Source organism: Prionailurus viverrinus, unplaced genomic scaffold (genome assembly GCF_022837055.1).
Source record: "Prionailurus viverrinus isolate Anna unplaced genomic scaffold, UM_Priviv_1.0 scaffold_35, whole genome shotgun sequence".
Classification (NCBI taxonomy): Eukaryota; Metazoa; Chordata; class Mammalia; order Carnivora; family Felidae; genus Prionailurus; species Prionailurus viverrinus.
In genome coordinates, this window is record NW_025927605.1 from 2,898,604 (window position 1) to 2,912,878 (window position 14,275).

Sequence of the window (14,275 nt, forward strand, 5' to 3'; positions counted from 1 at the left end):
GTAGGGGAGGGTGATTTTCTGGCTGGGCCCAGTTTTAACAGAGGTCATCAATCCCACACAAGCTCTCTCCTCAGCCTTTCACTGATTTCTCCTGAACCCCAGCTGGGGGTGGAGGGTGGTGGTGGGCATTGGATCTCTCCAGACTATGGACCCAGCTAACACCAACCCCCCCCTCCCCCAGGGCTCCCAAAAGAAGAGCTTTCCCCTCAGGCTCCTCACCCCAAACCAGTCCCCAGCACTAAATCCAGCTTCCCCTCCTCCCAAGCAGAATCCTGCCCCCTCACTGTGAAGCTGAGTGTTGGGATCCAGGCTGACACACTCAAGACCCATTTTCATGCTGTCAAAGTTAATGTCACAACCTCCATCCCACCCCCCAGCACTGCTCTGTCACCCCACAATATGGGACTTTGCCAGTATCCACCTGTATCTTTTCCTTTTTGAGATATTTCCAATGGGAGGACAAGAAGGGGGGAGGGGAGGGGAACCTTTTGATAACAGTTGTGGTTTTATTGTGTCCAATGCATCAATAAATGAATTCAAGCCCGAGCCTGTAGATGCCCTAATTCGACTCACCCAGCCCTGCCCTATTCACCTCTCCCATCCCGGGGAGAAGGGGTGTGGACTAGAGGTCACCTGGCTCTGGCTCTGGTGTCTCATCTCTGCTGGGTGTGCACATTAGAAGCATGAAGTGGACACGGGAAGTCGTGGGTTACAAGCTCACTTGATAGCATGTTGAAAGTGTAACCACCCTTCTGAGCCCCGACAGATCTGTCAGCTCCTGAGAAGCTGCTACTGGTTTGCCTTGTTCTATTCAGGCATCTGAGGTAAGGAAGGGCTAGAGGAGCACCTTGTCCAGCCTTCACCATGGCAGCAGGCATATAAACACAGGTAATTTATAAATAGGAGTCCAGCTATCAGCTGAAAACAACCACAGGAAGGGGTGAAGGCCAGGCCCCACCGGGTGTGAGGTGGGCTGATCGGGCACTGGGCGGGCGGCCGCTCTGGCAGCTAGAGGCAGTGCACGCCTGCCCCCTGGTGGTTGGGGGAGAGCAGTGTCTCAGCCTCCAGGGCCAGTGGGCATAGCACCTTGAAGAGGAAGAAGCAAAGGGTACAGTAAGAGCCAGCCCCAAGCCACAGGTATTATAAAATCAGAGGGCTGGAGAGGATCCAGATCATCATCTAAGCAACTCCCGTCACCTTACAGATGAGAAAACTGAAACCCAGAGAGAGGAAAGGACTTGCAGGGTCCTAAAACCAGCTGGTGAAGCCCAGCCATCCTTCCTTTCCACCTCAGCCAATAAGGGCCATGTGCTCCCTGAGCAGGAAGAAGAAGCAAAACAATTGGGGGTGGGGGGGGGTGGGGGGGTGAGTTAAAGCAGAAAATTACACTTCCCAGGAGGCTGGCTTCTTCCAGCCAAGGAGAGGACAGGAGAAAGGTGAGGGGGTCAGAGTTGGACACCAGCATGCACACACCTGCACATGTGCACACGTCTACACGCACATACATAATACCTGGACGCCCTTCCTCTGGAGTCCAGTCTGGTGCCATGAGTATGAGTGTGTGTGTGTGTGTGTGTGTGTGTGTGTGTGTGTCTGTCTGTCACTGGCAGAAAGCTCACAGGTGGGGGACCCCTGTGACAGGAACCAGAGCCTAGACTGGGCACTTGTGCATGGCAGCTCAGCTTCCCGTCCAGGGCAGGTGGAAGGGGACATTGACCACAACTGCCCCAGGTCATGGAGGGCAGGTATGATAAGAGCTGGTGGGGAAGGAGGCTTTGGGGGGACTAACCTAGATTATCTCCACTTCCCAAGGCTGGGAGGGAGCAAAAGCGACCTGAGCCTGGGACAGCCCAGCTGCCTGGCCTGGGAAGGACAGCTTGTCTAACCCCACCCCTGGATATATCTCCCAGAGCCCCAGAAGCTGGAATGAGGCTGGGAAGGTGGAGGAAGGATGGCAGGTCTTCAGCCATCCAAGGAGCCGCTGCCCTTGTTCTTGCGGCTGAGAGGGAAAGCAGACTTGCTCTGGGGCTGGGTCATCTTGCTGGCCAGGTAGACGAAGGGCTCCAGCAGAGAGCGGCGGTCAGCCACAGATACCTCCCACAGCTTCACCTTCTCGGACTTGGCCCAGTGCTGAGCCACGTCTGGGTCTACACGCCGCTGCTCCTGTAGGTCACACTTGTTGCCAAGGACCACGATGGTGACCTGGGGAAGAGGGACAGAGTAGAGGCCTGAGGATGTACCACGGGCCTCAGGGTGTGAGGGATGGCAACGACCTAGAAGTCCTAACAGAAGAAAAAGTCTCAACAGCTAACGTTTTGCCTCTTCTTATATAGGAAACAATGACTGGGGAGAGGGAGATGGTTGCTTTTTACTCTCCTTCCTCTGTTTAAGTTCTACCCTCCATCTGGCCCTCCCTCCAGGAGTTCTCTTATAAGCCCTGTGTCACCCGTGCCTGCTCATTACGAGCAATCAGTCTGTTTCTGGCTAAACAACTGGTGAGGGAACATTCCCCAAACACCTGCAGCGTAAAGGGGGATTTGGGAACAGAAGGATAAGAGCAAAGAACCATCATAAAGAAAGATTAGTGGGGGCTCCCAAAGTTAGGTCAGAAACCTCTAAAACTAAAGGAAAGCCCCTTTGGTTGAGCTGCCTCAACATACAGCCACCTGTAGGGGTGAAGACACCCTCCAGTGGCCTCCATCCCCCCTCTAGCTCCTACCCTACCTCCTGGGATATGAATGAAAAACAGCCACGCCAGGCTCCCCAGAGCCAGCCCAGGGCCCACTCTTTCTCCTAACCCCACCCGTGGATATGTCTTTCAGAGCCCCAGAAGCTGGAATGAGGCTGGAAAGGTGGAGAAGGGATCCCCACACACACCTCCTTCTTGTCCTTGGATTTGTCGATCTCCTTCTTGAGCAGCTCTACACGCTGAAAGGACTCTCGGCTATCCGTGCTGTAGACCAGGACATAGCCGTCAGTGCAGGAGAAGCAGTGCCGGGGTAGCTCGGCCCCATCCCGGAGCCCCCGGGTGTCGTAGAAACGCACCTGCTCCCGCACCCCCCGGTCGGTCTCAATGGAGCCCACGTAGATGTCTTCCTGTGTCTCAATCATCTCAGAACCTGGGGCAAAATGAGGAAAAAACTTGTTTATAGAAAGAAGGAAGATGGGAAACGTGGGTGACTGAGTATATCCTAACAGGCCAATCAGCCAGGGAAGGAAAGGAATGTGGGGCTGGGGACAGAGGGCCAGGGACTGACAGGCAGGACTGGATGACTTGGGGAACAGCATGGATCTCATGCTAACGCCATACTAAGCAAAAGCGTGACCTGAGAGCTTTTCCTTGCTATCTCAAATATTGGGTTTCCTCTTTCCAGATTTCAATATGCTGGGGTTAAGGTCGTTATGTAGATTTCACTCTTTGGGGGTACAATAACCAGCAGCAGCAGCTTTTAGCCTTTTCATGTTATGATCACATCCTACTTATTCTTCCACCATGTCCCTACCCCCAACAACACTCACCTACTACATGGTTCCCATATAGAAGCTGCTCCAGGATTGAAGTTTTGCCCACAGATGCTTGACCACACACGACCACCTTGCAGCTCTTCCCCATGCTTAGCCTTCTGCCTTGAAGAACAGAAGCACACTGGGTGAGGTGGGATGAAAACAGAGGGCAGATCTCCTATAACTGAGAGCCAGGTTCTGAACCTCAGAACTTCAGGGATTCAGCACTGTCTGTCCCCTACTGTGGTCAGGGTGTATTGGAGTGATGTGTCTCTGTCCGCTACTGGACAGTGGGCTGTACTTTACTCATCTTTGTCATTCCAAGCACCTGATCAGTAACTGGCTCAGAGCAGGTTTTCAGTAATTGTTGCCATAAAGGGGAAAGAGAGTCTTTGGTTTAAAGGAACCACTGGCCGGGTTCCTTTCTGTGCACAGGATGTGGAAGACCAGTAGCTGGAGGGAGCTCCACTCAGCTTCCTGTCTTGAGCCATGCCTCCATGGAGAAATAAACAAGAATGCTATATTGTGTGGACTGGTCTTAAGCCGCTCTTCGTCTGGAGAGCGAGCTAATGAGAATGGGATTTTGCTTTCCTGTATGATTCATCTGGACAATTAATTCCCTCTAATTCCCAGTCAAGTCCCTGGCTAAGATGAAGAACATCACACAAGAAAGAGTGAAAGAATCTAAGGGGAAAAGGAGAAAATCTGTGATGCCCTTGAACTCATAAGCCAAAATGAGGCTCAGACACAGAAACCTCCCGGACAGAGATCTCGTCGAAGGCATTCCAAACACAAGCTTCCCAGAAGAAACCCCAGACAAGGATTGCCTCAGAGAGCAGATACAGAGGGCACTCCCAAGAGGTGTCTTAAACAGAGACCTCTCGAGTAAACTCCCGATATAGACCCCCTCCCCGCTCGGGGCCCAAATAGTGGGCCCCACAATGAAAGGATACCCCAAGTGAGACTGCTAGAGGGGCTTCCGCCACCGATTTACCCCCGAGGGGGCCCCTAGAGGGAATCGGAGGCAGAGACCCGCCACCTAAAGCGGCCCGGATGCGGTGACCGACCCTGGCCTGCCACCTCCGTACCTCCCGGAGCCCTCGCAGCACCCCGGCTGGGCCCCTCCAGGCGCGCCGGGACTAGGGGAGGGGCAGCACAGCCACAAGCACTCCGCTTTTCCTCCCGGGTCGTTCCAGGCTCCGTCTGGCCCCGCCCCCCAGCTTCCGTCCTTCAAGGACCAATTCCGGCTGCAGCTTGCAGGAGCCGGGCACACAGCGCCCCCAGAGGCAGGAAGGGAGAATGAATGACGGGGAGAAAGCCGGCACCAGGGCTGGCTGCACACGTGAGCACAAGGTTCTAGGCAACTTGGACACAGGGGGCTGGTGTCTCTAATGCCCAAATGTTCTTTCTCTAAAGGCTACCATAGTGCAGTAATGCTTCATTTATTCAATCGTTTATTAGTCAGATGTCTTCTGAGCAGCTACTCTGTGCCAGGTATAAAACCACATGCTGAGAAAAAATGTAATTAGACAAGGTAGCTGCTCATGAGAACATCACCGTCTAGAGGAGCTAGATATCTACAGGGCAGCATGGTAAAAACTATTTTGGAGGTGCTATGGGACCACAGCAAAAAACATTGGACTTCAGGGACAGTGGGCATCACAGAAAACTTCCTGGAGGAGGTTATGTCTGTTTTGAGATTGGAAGGGTCTGGGAGGAAAGAGTGGAGGAAACATGGCAAAAGTCATGGCATTTTTCTGGAACTACAAGTGTTTTGGTTCAATATTGTTGGTGGAAAGGAGGCAAATAATCGAAGACCTTGTGTGTTAGGTCAAAGAGTTCAAACTGTATCCTAACAGCAGTGGAAAGCCATTGATAGGTTTTATGCCAGTGAAGTGACATGATCATTTTTGCTTTTAGGAAGGTCATTGGCAGAAGAGTAAAGAATGGAGATGAGACAAGGGGCCAGTTAGGAGACTACGGTAGTATTCCAAGTTTTAAAAATAAAAATGAGGAGAGCCTGATTGGTATGGAATGGAGACAGATAGATTTGGAAGACATTTGGTAGGAAAATCAACAAGATTTGGTGATAAGTTGGGAGTCAGGAGTGAGAAAGGGGGCGTTCATGATGTCTCCTATCTTTCTAATTCGGTGACCAATTGGTGAACCCACTTGACAAGATAAGGAATTCAGGAAAAGAGAAATAAGTAAAGCATTTGTTGTTGTTGTTGAGGAATGAGAGAATGACAAACTTGACTTAAATATAAATGTCTCCAGGATTTGTGAAACATACAAGACATCCAGTAGATAATTGGATATAGAGATCTAGAACTCACAAGTGAGAGGTCTAGGTTGGAAATATCGACAAAGTTGAGGGTCATCTACAGCTCAAATGAAAGCTATGGGAGTAAATGAATTGGCTTAGATGCAAAGAACACACAGTGGGAAGATGGTCCACAGATAGGTTGGCTTCCTGCATTAGACCATAGATTGTGACCCATTGGCAGGCAGGGCAGGTGGTCTGTGAGTATCCGCCCAATCTAGCACACTCCCCAAGTAGGCCATTTGGAGAGACTAGTGAATGATTGGCTGGCTGAATGACTTCTCTCTTCCCACCCACTGAGCCTCTCCCAACCTTCTCTAGCCAGTGGTGGGTGTGGTTTCTGCTCCCTTAGCACTACCATAGGCAGAGGCCTTTCAAGAAGCCTACTGAGGATGACACTATTTTACTGGAGGAAAGGAGTAGATCCTTTCCAAATTCACTTGTCCCCTTCTTTAGTTCTCAATTAAAAAGTTTTAACCTCAAACTCCTCCAATTTAATTTAACCTCAGAAAACCCCGGTTTTATTCAAACCCACGAATACTATTGGTTCGAGTTCCCAGTCCAGACTGCATTCGGCAAAACAAGCGTGCCGAGCAGGGTCTTTCCATAAAGGATGAGTACTGGGGACACTATGGAGCAGGGACCTCACCCTGAGAGCTGCCTTATAAACTCCAGGGCAGGGTCTGGGGCGCCGTGCCACCCTTCCTAGGCTTAATGCTGAGATGGCACTCCCAGGCAGCTGACATGAAAGCAGCCTCATTAAAGGGTCAGCGTCATTAGGGTGATGAACCAGTTGTTGCTTGGAGATCCAGTGGGGATGAAAGGCGCGGGGTGAAGACGCCCTGCGTTCCCCTGGCTTGGTTGGGCAGGGCTTCCAAGGGCCGATGAAAGCTAGGGGAACTGGGCTCAAAGTGTCTCTTCTTGCCTTTCCCGGTAGGAAGCTGTGAACACACTCCAAGGTCAGGAAGGTAGTAGTGGGGGCTCTTTCCCTCCAGAGTCCTGGGTCACCGAGTCCCCAACCCAACCCAGACTCTACTGAACCTTACTGGAGACTCTCTAGGATTGGAAGTTGCTATGGCAACGAGGCTCTCAGAATACTGAGAAGAGCTCAGGCCTAGAGAGGCATCACCCTCTTGTACTCTTCACTTCCGACGCACGGGTAAAGTGGCGCCTCCTACGCACAGGAACCGTCCCTGGGCCACCGGCCCGGCACGGAGACCACCGTGGACCTCCGGAGGCGGGAGGCCTCTCTGGCCCCAAGCGGAGCCTCTCGATGGTAGACGGGCCCGAGGGAGCCCCTCTGGGCGCAACGCCGCCGAGCGGCTCGATGCTCCAGCCGGAAGTGCTCTTCACCGCCTGCCTCCCACCCGCCTCTTTGGTCCCGGCGGTAAGATGGCGGCTGCCGCGGAGTGCGATGTGGTAATGGCGGCGACCGAGCCAGAGCTGCTCGACGACGAGGAAGCAAAGAGGTAACCGGGTAGCAGGGTAGTGGAAGGGGCGAGCTTCAGCTCCGTGGCCCCGGGAAACCCGTCCCTTCCGTGATGCAGCCCGTGTTGAGGCGACGCCCCGCCCTCCGCGACCCCCCCCCCCCCCATCTCAGATAAGTCCGGATGGACCCCCTGAAGGGGCGCTCCCGGAGGTCGGCCCTCCCCTCCTGCTTCCGCCTGCCTGGAGAGCTGAGGCACGGCCTGGTTCTCCAAGCAGGGAGGAATGTCGCCCTTAGTGTAGAGGCCGGGTCTCGGAGGGGACCTCAGAGGTCTGTTGTGGGGTGGGGGAGGCTGCGCGGCGACGATGACGACTTCCTTACATCGCCCCCGACCCCCGCCTGCTCTTGTTAACTTCTGTGCATTGTTGTCTATCAGCACTTTGCATCTCCGAAGCCCGTGTTCTCCTCACCCCCTCTCCTCAGTAATGTATCCCAGCGACCACGAGCCTAGGTCCGAGCGTGTCTCCATTATTGACCTGGTGCCCCCTCCCCGTACCCCAGAAATCGGAGATGAGAGAGAAAGAAGCAAGAGTGAGGGGTTTGTCTCATGCTCTACACGTCAAACTCCGGCCCTTCCGTCCTTCCGGAGTAAGATCCTCATTCTTCCCAGGACTGTTCTTTCTTAAGTTAAGCAGCAGAGAGGAAGGCAACTGCTTGGGCGCTGTTGGCACCGCTGGGCCGCCGCAGTGGCTCGAGATTGCCAGTCTGGACTAGCCAAGGGAGCTGCTGAGTGAGTGGTTTTCGAGAACACTCTGGATTCTGGCTATAGCTAAGGCAGGTTATTGGAACACAGTTGTGGGTAGTCATACTTGTCCTAATCCTGAAGGAGAATTAACGAAATGGTTCTGGAAGCGCGGGGCCCTTTCCTTATCAACTGCAGATTAATTGACTACAGTGCCCTCAGTCTCCTTCCCTTGTCTTTCTTATCTTTGTACCAAACCCTGTCTGTATGGCTTCATTCTGGCTGCCTGAGATCTGAAACCAGGGTTCTGAGGATTTTTTATTATCCAAGTTAAAATACAGGGAGGTACTCAGGGTGGCAGAATGAATAGTTCTCAAGCTTCAGGGTAGTTTACTGCAGCCTGTGTCTCAAGGTCTGTTGAGAACTGAGAGACTTGACACAGTGTTGTAGTAAGTCCTTGGGACGATCAGAGAAGGCAGGACACCAGAGTCTAGTCTCTTTCTCTTCTTGGTTTTGAGTTTTCACAGCGTACCTATTTCTCAGGTGTTGAGGATTAGGCATCACTAAGGAACTACACAACGGGAAACAACCGCCCCCTCCCTCTCCCGTACATACGGGGCTTACGTTAATTGCAAGGATTTACTTTACTTGGGGTTGTGAAGAATTCACTGGGGTTTTTTTGTTTTGTTTTGGTTTGGTTTTTTTTGGTGCTATAGAGACTCAGGCTATGTGTAGTAATTTGAAAAAAACCTTCTCTTACATAATATAGATCTCTGATGTAGGGACTGTCCCTAATTTGGGTTTTACTTCAAAGCCCTCTATCTGAAGCAGGTCCTTTTCCTTAAAAAACAAAAACAAAACAAAAACAACACACAGCCTTCGAGGATATTCTAACATAAAATTATAGTAAATGAACCTGAAGATACATTAAGAAACACAAAATGGGTGATGCTGTAATGTGACCACATCACACAAAAACATGGTATTTGGTAGAAGAGGTGTCAATGTAGGTTAACTCTGCCTTATTACATGGAATTTAAGATGTCATCGATTGTAAAACGCACAGTTTTATCTGCCACTAAGAAAAGATACATCCTTGCTAAATAGACTTCCATGTTACACATATTTATATGCTCTCTTTTAGATACGGCTAAAAATGGATATTTATATCACTTATGTGAGCCAATCAAAAGGAAAGTATAGTGAAATTTAAAAAAAATTACAGTTTGACTTTCTGCCATATAAGGCATCCTTGGAGAGTAAGTAAGCACTGGAATCGAAGGAAAAAACCATGTTATGTATGGTTTTCCAATGCTGAAAATGGAGTGATGATGTAGAAGTTTTGGAGGAAGGTGGTTTTACATTTTTCATGTGTCCTGGAATCCTGTGTACCCATAGCAGAAGGCAGGGATAGTAACATCCCTTACAGATGCCCTTTACTATCTGGCTTGGTTAGTCATTTGGCCAAGTTTGTGTCTCTTATTACAGTCCTACTACCAGTTCACTTGGGGACACCGGAGTTGATGGGTCTCTTGGGTTGTTTTTGTGAAGTCCAGCAAGGAATCCTTCCTTCTGTGCATCTTGGTTCAAGGGCTTGCTGCTGCTGCTAAATTGTTATGGTCCCACAGCGGCAAAACGAGAGGAGCTTTCAAGACTTGGGGCCTCATGGTTGCAGCATTTTAAAGGGCTACATGTTTTATTTCATTAACTAGTGTCTCTAGAGAGAAAAGAAATGTACTTCAATTTTTTTTTTGCTTGTCACTCTGACAGGGTTCTTTTTCCTCCATAGCAGCTGAGAGGCTAAAATAAAAGATGTATTAGTTGGCATCCAAAATAGATCAGGGTTCTGAACATGAAGATTATTTGTTTCTCTTTGCCCACCAAAACAGATAAAGCTACTTAGGGAGCCAGAGAGCTAAATTTCAGAGGTTTTACAATTCAGCTAATTTAATTTAATTTCAAGCCTTACATTTTCCTGGGAAGATGCTGATTGCTTTATGTAATGTGTGAATACCGGTCTTGAATGAAGGCTGTCTGGTCACATTTCCTGGGCTGGGGAGGTCACCGTAGGTAGTCTTTATTATGGTAATATCGAAGGATTTCAAGTTGTTCCTCCACAGAGGAAACACTTCTGTGTCTCAGCGTGTATCAGGCATGACTGGACAGTAGGGTCTAAAAGAAAACAGAAGCCATAAGTTTAGAAGACAGAGCATCCTTTTCTGATTCTTTGATAATCTTTTCCATATCTGTGTGAATGCACGCAAGAACATTAGGTCCCTTCTTAGTATCCAGGATTGTAAGCTCTGTAGAGTTTGCTTTTTATTTCTCTTCCTATTGCTGCTGGGAAGCACTGAACCCTGAATCCATATCCCAGGGTCTGCAGTAGGTGCTATTTATTTTACTACAGATTCCTGGCACATTTTGGTGTTTGTGGCCATAGCCGAAGAGCTTGTAGCGTTCGTTGTCTTCCCCAGCTCTTCTTCCTCACTTTGTTTTAAATTCTTAGACATTTGTCTCTCTAAACTTTGTCTTCAAGGTCATGAAATGAAGCTAGACATTTCAGTAAGCCTGCAAGCTGAATGGGATATTATCTTTGACCTTAAACCCAAATCAGTGAAAACAGTGTTTGCAGCCTTCATTTTCATTTTGGTATACTCTTAAGTGCGGGGTCAGTGGTGAAGAAATGAGAGGCGGGACAAATAAGTCATGGTTAAGGAACGGATAAACCTAGGAATACAAATCCCAAACCAGCAAATTAATTGAATCTGATTTTAACAAGTGGCAAAATTGTTAAATCAGGGGCACGTGGCTGGCTCAGTGTCACTTTTGATCTCAGGGTCGAGTTCAGGCCCTACGTTGGGTATAGAGATTACTTAAAAATAAAATCTTTGAAAAAATTAAGTCATAACTAGAGCAAAGGTAGAGCACAGAGGAAGGGTCTCTCTGTCCTTGCTGCTTTAATTCAGGTCCACATACTAACCAGAACCAGATACCAACCAAATGGAGCCAAGTTGAGTGGCAGTTGCTCTAGTGTCTAGTCCGTTCCAACGACCTTAACTCTGATTGGCTTAAAACCCAGGCTTTTTGAACATTCTAGCCAATCAGGGATGAGTGTAGTCATCGAAGCTAGTATTTTAAAAGTTTTTAAAAGCTGAGTACTGGGCACTTGCCTTTGCTTTTTTTCTCTAGGACTTTAGAAGATTGGAGAACAATGGTCAGCGGCTGCCTAGGTGCCTTGTGGTCTGATGCGCAGTCCCTCTGAGAGCCCATTTCTCCCTTACTCCACTAATGTTTGGTCCCTTTTCTTCAGTGCTGAGTGATGTGGAAGTTACTTAGAGGTCGTTCCAGGTATTCTTTTAAACTGTCTGAATTTCAGCAGTAAGACCGGATTCATCGTGCAAATTATCTCAGTGTTTATTCATTTTATTGGATTGACAATTTGTTTTCTTCCCCATCCAGATCAAAATAACAGTTCCTCTGTTTTATCTCACCATTGGCATGGGGATGAATGTTTGAGGCTTTTGAGAATGAAAATATGAGGAGGAATATTTGACTTTCAAAGTCTAATTCTGACACCTAATATTTTGGTGTTGTGTGACTTAAAGTTTTTGTGGGGAAGCTAGATTGTCAGATCAACAAAGTGTTAACCATTTCTTCTGATTCTATTGTTAGCCTTTGGGGGAGGGGTGTATGAGGCAAGCAGCATTTTCTCTTGTTTTTGGTCTGTCCTGAGTTTTTCCTCTGGCAGTTGGAGATAGTCAACCTCCTGTTAAAATAAGGAACCAAGAGAACTCTGGAAGCAACATACCAGTTGACAACCTAGACTCCGCACTCTGGTTTTCATCTCTACCCACTCACTCCCTCCCCTCCCCCCAAGAAAAAAACCTCAGCAGCTTTTTTCTTAATTATAGTTCCTAAGTTCTAGATTTTTGTTGTGTACTAATGTCCCCATGAGGGAAGTAGTGGATCTCACAGAATGGGGAACCAAGGGATAGAAAATGGTGGGTTTGGGAGTGTGTTATGAAAACAAGCCTCTGGCTATTGCTGAAAGGCCAATGCCATGTGGACTCAAGAGTGGCTTCTGAGAAGCTTGTTTCCCCAGGTCTCCTCTCCCCTGGAGTAAAGAAGATTAGGTAGATGCCACAGATTGTGATACCTCCCATTTAAGGAACTAGCATAAATGTATTACGGTTGAGTCAGCTATTTCATATGACTATCTTTTCTGCCTGCATTAATGGGATTTCCGTCTGGATGGATCCATTAGTTGGTTGCCTTTTCCCCCCCACTGAATAAGACATTGCCAACTCCATGGTGTTGCCTGGTGTCCTTCCCTGCTTGAGCAGTAGAGAGTGCTACTGCCTTGTGTAGCCTGTATCTGTGACTCCACTTGGTGCCTCTTGGTCCCTTCTGGTTCTGCCCCTGTTGAGGCTTCCCCCTGAATGTCCAGAAAGAGAACACTTTGAACTGGTATGTTGTTAATGAGTTTTCTTCATCTCGATCTCCTCTCTTTTAGGAGAAGGCTGGGTATTTTAATTGTGCTTTAAAGTGAAAGCAGAAGCTGTTTATTCTAAAGCAAATTGGGTAAAGGATGCTGGGTAGCCCACTTTTACCAACTGGTAGCCATTGGACAGCCCACCCTCTGTTTTCGCTGGACCATTATGAAGCCTTTATTCACACTCAGCATATAGCACTTGCATTTAGCAAGCACTGAATCTGTGGAATTGTTCCAAGTCATATGTGGCTTCCGCCTATAAAACTTGTCGCTTCATCCCTAGACTGGTTACAAAAGAAAGAACAGTTTACTCATTTGGTGAGATGGAATAAAAATAAGGCTCCTGGGCTCTTTTTACTTTATTGTCATGGAGGTCAGAGAGAGTACAGCATGAAACAGGCCCATGACATGTCTTCGGGGACAAGAGGTCTTGGTCTGTGGGAAGGAGGAAGGAATTTCTACTCTGAGACTGGCCAAGATCCCATAAATTCTAAAGGGTGGAGGACATTTCTAGATCAACGGGCAACTAGTAAACTTGACTGAAAAAAAGAAATGGGTGCAACAATCACAGAGTGAAGGTGACATTTTGGAATTAGTAATTATAATAAGATTGCATAAAGGTTGATTTATGGGCAATATAAAGTATTGTTCGTAGATATCTTTTTTTTTTTTTTTAACGTTTATTTATTTGAAATAGAGTGCAAGTGGGGGAGTGGCAGAGACTGAGGGAGACAGAGAATCCGAAGCAGGTTCCAGGCTCCAAGCTGTTAACGCAGAGCCTGATACGGGGCTCAAACCCACCAACTGTGAGGTCATGACCTGAGCGCAAGTCAGATGTTTAATCAGACTGAGCCACCCAGGCGCCCCTAGATATCTTTTTTCTAAGATTCTTTCTGCCAATAAAATAGTCTCCAAAATCAAAGGCCCTGAAACACTCCTTTGCTCTAACAAAAGAAATCATCTTGTCCTGAGTTGTAATTTTAGCATTTAGATGTTTCTTCCACATTAAGGGTAGCAGGATACGTCAAGAAAATGCAAAAAAAAAAGAGGTGCAAAAAAAAAAAAAAAAAAGATTTCAAGCTTCTGCATTTCTTTTGATTTAAACTATTATAAATGGTTTTTGGAGAACTGAATGTTATTAAAAGTATATTATTGTAGCCAAATACTTGAAATAGATAAAAGCAGTCTGGTATGTTTTTGTCATACAAAAATCAGATTAGTGTTTCCTAGGTTGCAAATATTACAGAATAGTGACCTATGTTAGTCTGTATTTTTCATGCACTGAGGTAATTAAATCTTAAAATGATACGGTACAAGTGATGAAGCATCTCATCCCTCTTTTAATAATTCACAAATACTGAAACATGAAACAGTTCCAAAGAGAGCCAAGTCATTGAGGATGTTTTAAAAACTGCCACCCAGTGAATCCTGCATTAATGAAAGCGGATGAGTAAAATTCTCTGCATAACTCTTTCATTGCTAAAAGACAGACTAGTTTGCCTAAGGCAAAGATCTTGTTTAAGTGTTCAAGTTGGAATATTTAGAGAGAAAATGAAAATTTTTGTAGAGCATCTAATTGGGGTCATGTTGCAATGTCAGCTGCAGTGTTTTAAGGTATGTTTAATTTAGCTGAGCTGTAAATGTGCAAAGTTGACTGGTGATTGTAAGCCCTAGTTGTCTGACTTGATCACATAATGCTGAGCCCTACTAAGACCTGTGTGATACCAAATGATTCCCTTGGCCTTTTGTTGGAGTAATTAGCATCTGTGATGCTAAATTGGGAGAGAG

General features: G+C 47.7%; 2 protein-coding genes across 9 annotated transcripts in view; one reads left to right on the forward strand and one right to left on the reverse strand.

Annotated features, from left to right (window-relative positions):
• Positions 1–486: 486 nt before the first annotated feature.
• On the reverse strand, positions 487–4,720 carry NKIRAS2 (NFKB inhibitor interacting Ras like 2). 3 transcript variants are annotated; one of them, XM_047845953.1, is made up of 4 exons: positions 4,593–4,720; positions 3,520–3,627; positions 2,878–3,119; positions 487–2,202 (listed from the first exon to the last, which is right to left on the reverse strand). In XM_047845953.1, exons 2-4 carry the CDS (start codon positions 3,611–3,613, stop codon positions 1,963–1,965), a joined length of 576 nt encoding a protein of 191 aa, XP_047701909.1. In that variant the 5' UTR covers positions 3,614–3,627; positions 4,593–4,720; the 3' UTR covers positions 487–1,962. The 3 variants fall into 3 exon arrangements, with proteins under 3 accessions (XP_047701909.1, XP_047701910.1, XP_047701911.1); XM_047845954.1 differs by having other exon boundaries at positions 3,520–3,623; positions 4,593–4,717; XM_047845955.1 differs by having other exon boundaries at positions 3,520–3,623; positions 4,572–4,708.
• Positions 4,721–7,033: 2,313 nt separating this feature from the next.
• DNAJC7 (DnaJ heat shock protein family (Hsp40) member C7) overlaps positions 7,034–14,275 on the forward strand; it is a 48,304-nt gene continuing 41,062 nt past the window's right edge. For 4 of the 6 annotated variants that reach the window (XR_007149423.1, XR_007149421.1, XR_007149422.1 and 1 more), the window contains exon 1: positions 7,041–7,296. Coding sequence is in view for 3 of the 6 variants with exons in the window: in XM_047845625.1 (XP_047701581.1) it covers positions 7,220–7,296 (77 nt within the window). In the remaining 3 variants the exon portion in view is untranslated. Of the gene's footprint in view, positions 7,297–11,170; positions 11,344–14,275 lie in introns of those variants that run through there. The other 2 variants (XM_047845626.1, XM_047845627.1) reach the window with 2 other exon arrangements.